Source organism: Bombus impatiens, unplaced genomic scaffold, assembly GCF_000188095.3.
Source record: "Bombus impatiens unplaced genomic scaffold, BIMP_2.2 scf_0581, whole genome shotgun sequence".
NCBI lineage: Eukaryota > Metazoa > Arthropoda > Insecta > Hymenoptera > Apidae > Bombus > Bombus impatiens.
The window spans coordinates 660,984-673,655 of record NT_177000.1 but is presented as its reverse complement, the minus strand read 5'-3'; the positions used below and the strand labels follow the sequence as shown (position 1 = coordinate 673,655).

Sequence of the window (12,672 nt, the reverse complement as noted above, 5' to 3'; positions counted from 1 at the left end):
AAAAAAAAAAAAAAAAAAAAAAAAAGAAAAACCTGTTATATCAAAATTGCAATGTAAAGCGCCGAAATAGTTTGTTTCTTAACGAGATATACGTATGTACACATGTCACGTTACGTTATAGATTGCTATTTAACGCGATAAGTAACGTGTATGGTGTTAAGACAAGCGAAAGTATGCTGCTGCAATTAGGACGCTGTACTTTAAGGCATACAAAATTTGTCCACTAAATAACATGTTTAACACGTTAACTAATTACATTAAATTAATTAATTACAATAGATCCCAAGATTTCTATCAAATGGTAAAACAACAGCAACACGAAGTAATCGAATAAAACTTTAAATTATTTGCATTTATTTATCAGCATATTGTTTGTGAAATAGCTAGAAGAGCAATATAAACAAACAAATGAAGTAAGTGTTTACGAGAGGAAAGAGAGGATCACTTTGACTCGTTCGGATGATTAATAACTGATTAACCATGATATAACTCTATAACCTATATATATATATATATATATATATACACATATAGGGTTATATATATATATATTGTGTGTGTGTGTGTTTGTGTGTGTGCATATACACACACAAACACACACACATATATATATATATATATGTGTGTATATAACCGATCAGATGGATTTCCATCGTCAGCAATAATTGAACGACGCGAATGGAATAACGCGACGAAGAAATACGGGAAAACATCGAGATATTGTCTGCGTGTTCTCTTTATATGGAAAAACTTGCCTCCCAATGACTGAAAACCAGTTGAGGACTAGCCAGCCCGGATGTCTGTGTTCGCAATTCTCTGGCAAGTTGAAAGCTCTCTGGCACAGGTAAAGTCGCAAGCACGCGAAACTGTCCACCGAATCCGAGAGCACTTTCCGCGGCAACTACACGACCTTGTCTCTTTCCAAATGCCGCATACAGTTTTCCTGAAACAAAATCAAACCTATTAGAGCTACGCATGTATTATAGAATTCATTCGCAGGGAATAATTTAGTTGGGTAGCTTGTGGTGAGAGAAAATGTTCTGGGTATACATTATTTTTTTGCCAGATTATTTCGATTTATAGAAAAGTGGAATATGGCGGCGAGTCATTGATAATGGTGTTATTTATCGAAAGGATCTTCTTTCTGCTTTTATGGGAATAAAAACGGTTGATAAGGAAAGGAAATTGATAAATGAGGAAGATGGTTACGTCGATGGGTACCGTTCCATCGCTAGAATCGTGTGATTTCTTTTTCTGTTGGTCGATCGACATTCTTCCCTAGGACGGTGAAGACGTAGTTGCACTGCATTAAAAGTCGCAGCAAGGAGGATAGTTTCCGGTCGTAGGTTGCGGCACCTGCACTCGCCTGTCCTCTTCCATCCTTCTTTCATCGCCGGTACATGCAAGAATCTGGCGTATCTCCCCTTTTTTTACCTACTCGTAACGTTACGATCTCACCGTATACACATGCATGGACACCAATACGCTGCGCTCTCTCTCTCTCACACACACACACACACACACTCTCTCTCTACCATGCCGCAATCTCACTGTTGAGAGTTGAGAGTTTCACCTCTAACTAACTATACGTCCAACTCTACGATTCCCCTCTGCGACTTTTATCTCGATGCTCTACTCTTTCTGTCCCACCTTGCTCTCAAGCTCCTCGCCGAATCGTAACCGAGTCTCGTTCCCCTCTTCGATAGCAAGAATTCATTCATGCCACGTACAGTGGTTCTCCGAACGAAGAGAGCGAACTTGTTGAAACGTTACGATGAATATCGTTCCTCGTTAAAAGGTTGAAATCCACGCGAAGTAAGACGTTGTCTTCTAAAATTTAACGTGTATCGTCTAAGCCTTAAAAGATTGTACATGAAACCATAGCGATGAAACAAACTACATAAAGACTATAGAGCAAAACATTCAGATTTAGCATTTAGTAGATACGAGATTCGCTCGTTAAGATTATACGTTACGATTAAATAATATTTATAATAAAGAAATCTGTTGCGAAATACATGTAAAAGTTGAGGGAATAAGATAAAAATAAAGTAGGCACGAGACGAAACGAGGCACGATCAAATCGGATCAAATCGGATCGGATTGGATCAGATCGAAGCGGAGCGGAGCGAATCGGGTCTCATTTCGATCTGTTTTCACAAATAAGAGGAGAGTAAGATTAACGCGATGCAGGTGGATAGAGAAAGAAGAAGAAGAAGAAGGAAGAAGGAGAAGAATAAAGAGCAGTAGAAGAAAAGAAAAAAGGTACGAGTGAATGGATTGCAGCGTCGATCAATGAAACAGCGATTCTCAAACTCACGATCAGAACTTTGGAAAATCTGTTACGATTTAGCATATCGTCTATTGTTTTCAAGTAATATAGCGTCAGGCCATTAACGTAAATGCGGACTTTTAATTACGAGACAAGAAGATATAAAAGTCGAGGATCGACGTTTTAGTACGGTAGAAATATTGAGTGTACAATATCGTGATCCTTCGAAAGAAAAGATCCACGAGTTTGTTCGAACGTAAAGATTTGCTCGAAAGAAATATCCAGCTGACGGAAAATTCAGGTGTACGTCAAGGATACGCAAACCGTTCCATAAACATAGATGCGTATCAGCTGTCTCTTTCGTTATTGTGCTGGGAGAAATTTGGTTTGCGAGTGTAAATATTTTCGCGTGGGAAACCGCGTAACGAAATATTTAGGAAAAAGGGAGATACTCGATGGGCGCAGGTGCAGAGTATCGAGAGGAGGATGGTTCGGGCTATAACGGCGAAGAAAAGGGAAAAAAGAACGGTCGAAATATACCGGCAAAGTCAAAGTAGGTAGAAAGCTTTTGCCATTTAACAGGCGAGTTCGAGCATTTGAATATTATCATCTTTAGAATATTATTGTACGTATGATCGCGTGGATCGCGTGGATCGCGTGGATCGCGCGAACCACCGCCTACAGACTATACGTGTGTAAAAGTACCTACTTGCTAGGTAGGTAGGTAAGCATCCGCACCGATTATCTGTTTCGCGTCACCTCTTCCCATCGATATTTCCACGTACAACGTAGACTATTTTCTTTTTATTTTCCCGTCTATATCGCGTTGGAAATTTTGATATGAACGGTTTTCCAAGAACTACCTAATTTTATCGGGTTACTTGCATTTCCGAAACTTTCCAAACGGCTCCAGGATACAATATACTTTTACTTATTTGATAATCAATTATAGTTTATTTCGATTGGTTAACCAGAGTCAAATCATTTAAATTTCACCATTTTTCCATAAATTCGGACAGAATGAAGCAAATATAAAATAAAAGTATAATATAAGAGGAAAGGAAACTAGAGGGCAAAACGGAAAATGTCTAATCGTAAGCAAGGATACAAGGAAAGAAGGGAGACGGTGAAATGGAGCAAAGTGGAGTGGAGCGGAGCGGAGTGGAGTGGAGTGGAGTGGAGTGGAGTGGAGTGGAGTGGAGTGGAGTGGCGTGGAGTGGAGTGGAGTGGAGCGGAGTGGAATGGAGTAGATTGGACTAGAGGGAAGCAATGTGGTGGAGGAACGAAAAGAGGGGAATAGAGTGGATTGGAGTAGTTTGGAGTAGAGTGGAGTGGAGTGGAGTGGAATGGAGTGGCGCGGAGAAGAGTAGAATGGAGTGGGGTAGAGTGGAGTGGAATGGAATGGAGCGGAGTGGAAAAAGAAGAGCAGAGAAGGGGGACTCATTCATGTTTTGCCTCTAGCTGTTACAAGTCCAGTCGAACGAATAGTATACGCTTGTGCAGCACGAATGTTGCGAGCCGTTTAACCTCGGACTAAATCGAATCGCATTGCAAAACGTAAATCACGTCAACAACGCAAGCCGCAAGACGTAGGACGCGAGACGTAGGACGCAGGACGCAATACGTAGGACGCAGGACGCAAGACGTAGGACGCAGGACGCAAGACGTAGGACGCAGGAGGCAAGACGTAGGACGCAGGACGCAAGACGCAAGACGTAGGACGCAAGATGCAAGACGTAGGACGCAAGACGCAAGGACGTAGGACGTAGAACGTAGGACGTAGAACGTAGGACGTATGATAAAGAAGATAGAACGTGGAGAACGCAAGGACACAAAAAATACAGTGCGAGATAGAGCGTGTGTAGCGATCGAGTAGAACGTAATTGTTTCGGCGAGCGTGCAACGTCAGCCACGTTGCTGTTCACTGCCGGTGAATGTGTTTTCTCATTGAGTGCGATAACGCGAAGAACCGGAAAATTCAGTTTCACGTTCGAAAGAACGAGTTAGATTGGAAGCTCTGTTTGGATTCGTTGGATGGGCAACCGCGATGCAACCTTTGCAAAGTGTTCCGACTTTTGTAAAGTGACGTTTAGTTTTTGATCGTTATAAGAGCGAACGTATCGAACGATCTCGTTCTTCTATGGATTTTACTGCTACGTTATGTATCCAGCATCGATAAACAAAGTCGACAAGTACACATTTTGACTAATTTGTGCGATCGAGTTGGAAGCTGTAAGAAACAAGTTGAAAGCTCTAGAAAGAATGTTTTGAAAGCATTATTAAATTCTACGATATTCGGTATATAGAGTATCGTTAGGTTTATTGGAACGGCATAAGAAAGGACGAGAGTCAACTAGTCGTTCGATAGACGGTAGATAGTGGTCGAATGGATAGTAGTACTGTATGCATAGATGGACGATGGAGAAGGAATAATACTTGCGACGAACAGCAGTGCTGCTACTAATATAGCTGCTCATATATAGTGAGATATATGAACGCGTATGTAAATTTACACGCATATGCTGTTCCTCATGTCCGAATGTATTGCGTGGTTAATGCTGTTATCTTGATTTCTCATTTTCCATTCTATTCGATAATCGGCAACTGCATTGTTTACATCGTGGTCTGGATATTTGTTGGATGATCGGTGATCGTCGCGAGAGGCAGGAAGGATCGCGTGCGCGCGAAAGGATGGCCGATTTGATCTGTTTCTTGCTAGCAATGTTCGGGCAATTGCTGGTTCGCGAGAGCAAGGGTAGTCTCCTTGGCGTAGAGCTCGATGAAACCGGTGAAAAATTTCTCAACGAGTATTTGTCTCTCGATGATGGCAAGCATCTGGCCGAGTTACAGGAGTTTGAAGATACAGCGATCGAACTCGATTTGATCGATCAGAAAGAGAAACATCGACCGACGTTACATCAGCCGCCCAGGGTGCTCTACCAAATCGGGGTAAGTAGTCGTCGTAAATCGTCGATTCTGCTTATCGTCCCTTTTATCGCTTGTCTGTTACGAATTATTACATCGTTACCGCGTAACCGTCGTTCGCGTCTTTGTTCGTTTCATTCGTCGGACGTGTTATTCTTAATAAGCTGCGCAATCGTTTGACTAATTGTTTTCAAATCAGTAGCAACACGGTAATTACTACGATACGCGCATCATCTACGGCATCCGTAACACAGAAACGATAACGAGAAATATTTTGTGATATCGAAATGTTTTATTATATATAGTTCTATTATAAATATTCTATTTCTGTTTATCGTTGCTCAACGTTGATGGATTAATTGTTTTTGAAAGATGAAAATAGAAACAGAAAAGTACGCCAGCTCGAGATTTTAGCATTTAAAGTAATCTTATTTACTCTGTACTGGTTCTTCCTGTATTCCGCTATTCTCGTCTTCTCGTCATCCTGCAATGTAAACTAATGAGACGGCAGAAATTTCTATACCTGGTTAAGCGAATAGCGAAAGAAACGAACAAGCATATATAAAATTTCATAGAAGTAATGCAAGGCGATAGGCAAGGATGTTGTAAGCGGCATCTTCCGATTGATCGCTTCGTGTACTTTTTGCGTCATTAGTTGTAACGTGTGCTGATACATAGCCAAACGCATATATATGGGTACGTATACGCGTATATATGGAAGCGCGCGAGCACAAGCATACGCACACGCGTGCCAGCCGCGTGGGACTACAACTACAGCTCGAGAACCAGGTGTCATTTTCACTGCGGCTATGAGAGAAGCGAGAGACGCGTGAGAATTTCCGGATGGAACGCACAGCCTTTCCGGTCTCCCTATTATCCCATTTTAGTTTGCAGCCACCGAAGTTTTAATACGTACGATCTTCTGGGAACGTTAAGACGAAGAGGCAAGGTGTGTGTGTGTGTGGGGGGGGGGGGCGGGGTGTGGGGGGGGGGGGGGGACAGAAGGAAGAGAAGGGAATATGGGAGAACGGAAGGGACTCGCAATTCACAATCGGTAACGAGCAGGTACGAGGAGTGGGAAAAGTGAAGGATCATTTTAAAGGAGACTTGGTTGGCCGATATATTATTATTATTATTATTATTATTATTATTATTATTATTATTATTATATCAACGATCGATCGATCGATCTCGTATCTAGTATCGTTATCGTAAAAATTCAAAATAGTTAAATAATAAATAGTAGTAAAATAGTAGTACTTGTTATTCTTCTCGATTTTGTTCTTATTATTCTTGTTATTATCGTCGAAGCAAAGAGAAATGAAAATTCAAAATTTAATCATCGTGTTTCGCTATCCTCGATCTTATATTTAAATGCGATGATGCTTTCAAGCATAAAGGCTAGAGAGGAAGAAAGCGAACAGAGAGGGGGGACGGGGGGGGGGGGGGGGGGGGGGGGGGGGGGGGGGGGGGGGGGGGGGGGGGGGGGGGGGGGGGGGGGGGGGGGGGGGGGGGGGGGGGGGGGGGGGGGGGGGGGGGGGGGGGGGGGGGGGGGGGGGGGGGGGGGGGGGGGGGGGGGGGGGGGGGGGGGGGGGGGGGGGGGGGGGGGGGGGGGGGGGGGGGGGGGGGGGGGGGGGGGGGGGGGGGGGGGGGGGGGGGGGGGGGGGGGGGGGGGGGGGGGGGGGGGGGGGGGGGGGGGGGGGGGGGGGGGGTGAGGGGGGAGGGGGGGGGGGGGGGGGGGGGGGGGGGGGGGGGGGGAAAGGAGAAGGAAGAGGGGCAGAAAGCAGAAGCGCAGACTGGCAAAGGTCTAACAATAAGAAAGGGTATTTGAGAAGAAGTTTAACTTAGGTGCTCGAGCAGCACGTAGATTGCAAACGACGAGTCGACAGGACGTACGTGATTGCCTCATTCAGCGGATTGACCGACGCAGTTTGAATAGCGTAGTTAGACCAGATGTCTATTCTTCGACAGAGAGGGGAGACACATACCTCTTGACCATGTTACACAGAACTTCCTTTGCTCGATCGTTTTCTCTCTTTCGCGCACGTGCTCGTATATTTCTCTCCTACTCGACGCAATCCCCTCTATTTTCTTCGATTCACTTTTGATTGCAGTTAAAACAACCGCCGAATCGTGTAATTAGCTCGAATCGATTTACCAATATTTCGATTAATACAAGTACGTGGAACGTAACGATACAATAGAAAGACACGTTATTCGATGTATTTCGATAGTTTCGATGCATGTATGTATGTTCAAGTATCTATACAGATGACGAAATAAACTTTAAAAGGCATTTTTTTGAAAAGCTGGCAGAGTATCTGTTTGTATAAATGTTTATGACAAAGAAGGGAAGGAATTTTAAAACTGAACCTCGAGGTCAACTTAACCACCTTAAAGCTAAACGAGTGACTAATCCTTTGAAATAGCAACGAGTTAAACGCGATACGATTAATTAATTACGATTGATCCATCAAATCGTGGAGTGAACGGTTTAACCTGATATCAAATAGGCAAATAGGTAAATAGATCGAACGATTTCTTGATCGTAACACAGGTACGCATTAAGGTACGCATTAAGGTACGCTCTCGATATACGACTAAGCAGCATACCCGTGGTTTAGCGTTTAATCTTAATTGACCGATCGATCGTCTACCGACGAATAAAACGAACAGGGAGAAACGTTAAATTATAATTATTGGGCAAAGTATCGGGAATAGTATTTCCGATTCTTTATCCCTATAGAGTGTAGGATATACGGTATACGGTATACGGTATACGGTACACGGTACACGGTACACGGTACACGGTACACGGTACTCGGTACACGGTATACGGTATAGGCCAAACGCGACGCGTTTCCTTGCGAAGCGGGGTCAAGCTGAGAACGGTACGCAGCGACCGTGATCCGCTATCGATCGTGCTGCTGTTGCTTTTATTAGTGTTCGTTTCAAAGGACTAACGGATCTCGGTGTTGTTTTTCGTTCGTTCGGTCGAATAACTCCTACCGTTCGAGGACTAGTGCTTAAAATCGAGCGTAGGGAGTAGAGTGAACGACCGATTGGACATAAAACGATTGGACGACTTGGAATTATTTCTTCGTTAGGAAAGTGCATGCTATACGTATTACGCGCGATAAAGCGGAATAACGAGCGATCGAATCTTTTTACTTTTCACTTTTCACGCTAGCAATCAAGGGTAAGCGATGATAAAGTGAAAAAGTGTCAAAAGGGTAGGCTAGATTCGTGAAGCGAAAGAGGAAAAGGGGAAGAGAAAACGTAGAGGATCGGGCAAACTAATCGCGAACAAAGAATAGCATGCGCGTCGAACAGACAGAGGAGCGCAAGGGTGAACAGAAGCGTTGCTCTCGATGCGTGTTTGTTAATTTTGATTTTTCAGGACAGCGAAGACGAATTGCCCGAGTGTTTGGACCGAAGCCAAGTTTGTAGCAAGGTGGATTTATACGGATCACCGTGGGTCGAGAGACAATGTCGTTGCCCGGATGGTCGTACCTGCCCCAGCAGTTTGCACGGAGACGACGGCCACACGATAGTCGATAAAACAAGGCAGTACAAGCTTTGCGAGCCGGTGAAACGTCTACCCATCTGTCGTTACTTCAAGTTAGTCGCGATCGTCCGTCTAATCGAGAGTATATATCAAGTAGCGGAACGATCAAACGTACCGATTCGCGAATGTTTTACGTGTCCGCTAGAGTTATTACGCGCTTGTTGTACACAAGATGGCCGTTTTCTGTTTACAGAGACGTCACCTGGACTTTAGCTCCTGGAGGGGGCCCGGCGAACGCGACGGTTCAGCGAGTTTATTGCCGATGTCGGCCAGGCAGCGTACCTTATCTAGTTCGAAGGCAGGCTTACAGGTCTGCGGAGGGAAGCCCAGGTTTTATATACGCATTCGCCTGTTCTCCGCAAAGCGTAAGTTTTCTCGTTTTCTCGTTTACTCGTTTACTCGTTTACTCGTATGTCCGCGACCGCATTCTCGTTCACTGATAAATCTGTACCATGTATTCGATTATGTACATGGAATCATTGGAATCATGTTGAAAGGTCGAGAGTGATCGGAGCGGAGCGAATCGTAGGAAAGGTGAAAGGGGCGAGCAACCGAATAAAACCGAGTCGATCGTTACGAATAAAATTGATATTTCAGAGACTTCGTTGTCAGCATAAGGAACCTTGCCGACTGTTCACCGTACGAAAGAGACGGAGCTCGCAACTCGAAGAGGTAAATGCATCGCCTCTTTGCCAGTGTCCAAAAGGTCATCGATGTCCAAGGAGACACACAGATCCAGGATCGCTGCCAGCAAGATCTTACTCCGGCATCTTGGAGATTAAAACGTACAGCGGATACTGCGTACCTTCGCAGTCGCATCATTCCGAAGCGGTTTATAACGTGTGACTAGCAGCAGTTTCAAAGGTGTCGCGCTAACGTATCACGAAACGAGGGAGAAGTTGAATTTGTGATATTTGCGGCCGTACGCGCATAGTCCAATTCGAAAACTTTCAAAGCGTTCTCTAGACTCTCTAACGAGCACGAACAGAAGCTGATGTTTGCTTCGAGGCACCTATAAGACTATTACTAGGTAAAATTATTAGTGGTTGCCTCGACTGATTTCCGTTCGTTCGGAGTTTTAAATATAAGTTTACCGTCCATTCGTAGAAACCTATGAAACGTATTAAAAGTTGAAACTTGCAACACGTAGTAGTAGTAATAATAGTAGTAGCAGTAGTAGCAGTAGTAGCAGTAGTAGTAGCAGTAGTAGTTAGCAGTAGTAGTAGCAGTAGTAGTTAGCGGTAGTAGTTAGCAGTAGTAGTTAGCGGTAGTAGTTGGCAGTAGTAGTTAGCAGTAGTAGTTAGCAGTAGTAGTAGCAGTAGTAGTAGCAGTAGTAGTTAGCAGTAGTACTACTAGTAGTAGTAGCAGTAGCGGTAGTAGTAGTAGTAGTACTAGCAGCAGCAGTAGTAGTAGTAGTAGTAGTAGTAGTAGTAGTAGTAGTAGTAGTAGTAGTACTAGCAGTAGTAGTAGTAGTACTAGCAGTAGTAGTAGTAATAGTAGTAGTAGTAATTCTCCCTGCGTGCGTTGTACATCCAACCATCACGTTTCAGTAATTTAGATTTGTTTCGTTTCGGAGATTGATGGGAAATAAAATATATTCAAACTGAAAAATATCGGATACAATTGCTATTCGGTGTCGATAGTAAATGTTTGTTATACATTATTTGTATCGGATTGTATAGGATCGTACGTATCGTATATACCTGCTACGTATATATATATATATGCTCGAACTAAACACGTTACTTTTAATGCTATTAGCTATCGATACGTTTTACGAACGATGTTATCTATGAAAAAATTGTATTTCGTATTATTATACTTGTATTATTACGTAATATCGCTTTTGTAAATATTTTATTCTTAACAAAAGTTGAAATAAACAAATTCCATTATCATCGACATTACCAGCTCCATCGGTACCGTTATCATGTATCTTACCTTGTTATTTATATCGATAACTGTTATTATCCTAACCGATTTTACTATTTTACTATTACCGTTACTACTACCGTTATTGTTATTCCAATTGCTGTAGCAATAGCGATTACTAATTGGTAATTGATAACTACTAAGTATCTTTACCATCGCACTAGCCGCACTACCCAACGCCTAAAACCCGATACGTCGGTTGATAGATGAAACAAAACGCCGTTGCATGCAAATTACGTTTCAGTGTTCGAACCGAAGAAAAGTTAATCTGAAAAATTAACGAGCAACAGATACGAAAAAATTGTACGTATCCGGGACAGTACTAGTAGTGGTAGTAATAACGATAATAAGAAGAATTCGTAACAACGAATATGAATTCTTTCTTTTCTTTCTTTTCTTTCTTTTTTCAGTCATTTCTATCTAAATAACGAGCATTTCTATGGTCGATAAACTAGATGTTTGGCACGTAAGAGTTAATCGCGCTTCAACGTGTAACGCTAGATGGCGAAAGTTTGAAAACTCATTGTCAGCACTGTACTAACGTTTTCCGTACGCATCGTTTATCGTTAGGATTCTGGATTAGAATCAAGCAGAAATGCCTTCATAGTTACTACGTGTTTCAAGAGCTACGTCATTGCTATATCTTTGACTCAAAATTGATTTTCTTCTTCGAAACTATATTTCTTCTGTATGTATGTATGTTGATCGAATCGCTGTGACTATGAACCGATTATGCGTGCAGGTACGCGATGCGTAATAATTTAGCGTCGATATAACTTTAATACGATACAAGTTAATGAAACTTATCGACCGGATTGATAAAGTTGTTTCATTGTAACGCCAACAGGCACGCGTGTACGTGTACGCGCGTACGTAGGCGCAGATAAATATACGAACGTTTAGCCTGGGGTCAGATACGTAAATACGTGGCGAACCAGCCCGATACGTTAGGTGAGTGGAACACTCGAGCGAAATGGCCAGGTTTAATTAGAACGTCGGATACGATGACATAGAAATAGAATCGACTGTACACCAATGCGTATATCGGAGAAATCCAAACACCGAGATAGACCGGTGGTTGAATTTGTTGATCGGGCAAGATGTACGTACGTCTTGGAGACGCGAGGCTAGAGACTGGTTCGGATACACGGCCAGTAGTTTATTAGCCGATTATTAGTTTTTTATTAGATTATTAGATTAGTAGTTAAAGCCGAATTCACCTATGCCGTTTCACCGCGTACGATCGCTATGAACGACTCGTGGAAAAATATCGCTTTCGTCCTCGTTGGTAAAATCGTGCGCGATAATCCTGCAAAGCGTAAGAGCGTAAATTCGGCTTTAGTTGCTACTTGACCAAACAACTGGCCGTTGATCTGAATCAACGTTAAGCGTATCTATGCGAGAAAACAAGATCATGGCAGGCTACCAATCTATCGTTCGATGATCTGGTTTTGGAACGATGCACCGATAAAGTTAACCGGCAACTAGGTTGCCGATGAGAACCAGAATGATTTCATGCTCGATATATTTTTCTGGTATTGGATGGAACGCGTGAAAAGTAGCGGTACCGTTGCTATCGATGCTCCGATTTGCTTGCGTTTTCGCTTTTTTTCGAATAACGCTGGCGGGCGTGCGCGATCGACTTTGTTCGCGTACATTCCGAATACTCGTTTACCGTCGATGGCAACTAATTTCATTGATTCGTGCAATTCGTAATAACAAATAGCCGTTCGTAAGGTAAAATGGCTGGCATTCACGCGACGCACGAAGAAACCAAGCTTTACTCTTTCCAAGCGATCGGGCGACGTACGAGGGATGCGAATTTGACCAGTGGACGTAATAATCTATCGACTAACGTAACGTAAACGATCGTGAGAGAATAAACGTATGCGTATGCATGTATATGCTTGGAAACTTGGAAGGAAAATAATACTCGATATGCCCAGGGGGGGGGGGGGGGAGGGGGGGCCGGGGT

At 43.2% G+C, this 12,672-nt stretch overlaps 3 protein-coding genes across 7 annotated transcripts in view; 2 read left to right on the top strand and 1 right to left on the bottom strand.

Moving 5' to 3' along the window:
- Positions 1–12,672, bottom strand: part of LOC100744736 (elongation factor-like GTPase 1) — a 30,194-nt gene that overhangs the window by 918 nt on the left and 16,604 nt on the right. For all 4 annotated transcript variants that reach the window (XM_033322193.1, XM_033322194.1, XM_003491541.4 and 1 more), the window contains one exon: positions 756–943. In XM_033322193.1, the coding sequence (XP_033178084.1) occupies positions 756–943 (188 nt within the window). The remainder of the gene's footprint in view (positions 1–755; positions 944–12,672) is intronic.
- Positions 3,693–9,910, top strand: LOC100745220 (protein giant-lens). 2 transcript variants are annotated; one of them, XM_024369443.2, is made up of 4 exons: positions 3,693–5,221; positions 8,598–8,876; positions 8,959–9,130; positions 9,363–9,472. In XM_024369443.2, exons 1-4 carry the CDS (start codon positions 4,913–4,915, stop codon positions 9,380–9,382), a joined length of 780 nt encoding a protein of 259 aa, XP_024225211.1. In that variant the 5' UTR covers positions 3,693–4,912; the 3' UTR covers positions 9,383–9,472. The 2 variants fall into 2 exon arrangements, with proteins under 2 accessions (XP_024225211.1, XP_003491593.2); XM_003491545.4 differs by having other exon boundaries at positions 3,703–5,221; positions 8,598–8,818; positions 9,363–9,910.
- Positions 11,585–12,672, top strand: part of LOC100745101 (mucin-5AC) — a 12,345-nt gene continuing 11,257 nt past the window's right edge. The window contains exon 1 of the mRNA XM_033322207.1: positions 11,585–11,648. The gene's annotated coding sequence lies outside the window, so the exon portion shown is untranslated. The remainder of the gene's footprint in view (positions 11,649–12,672) is intronic.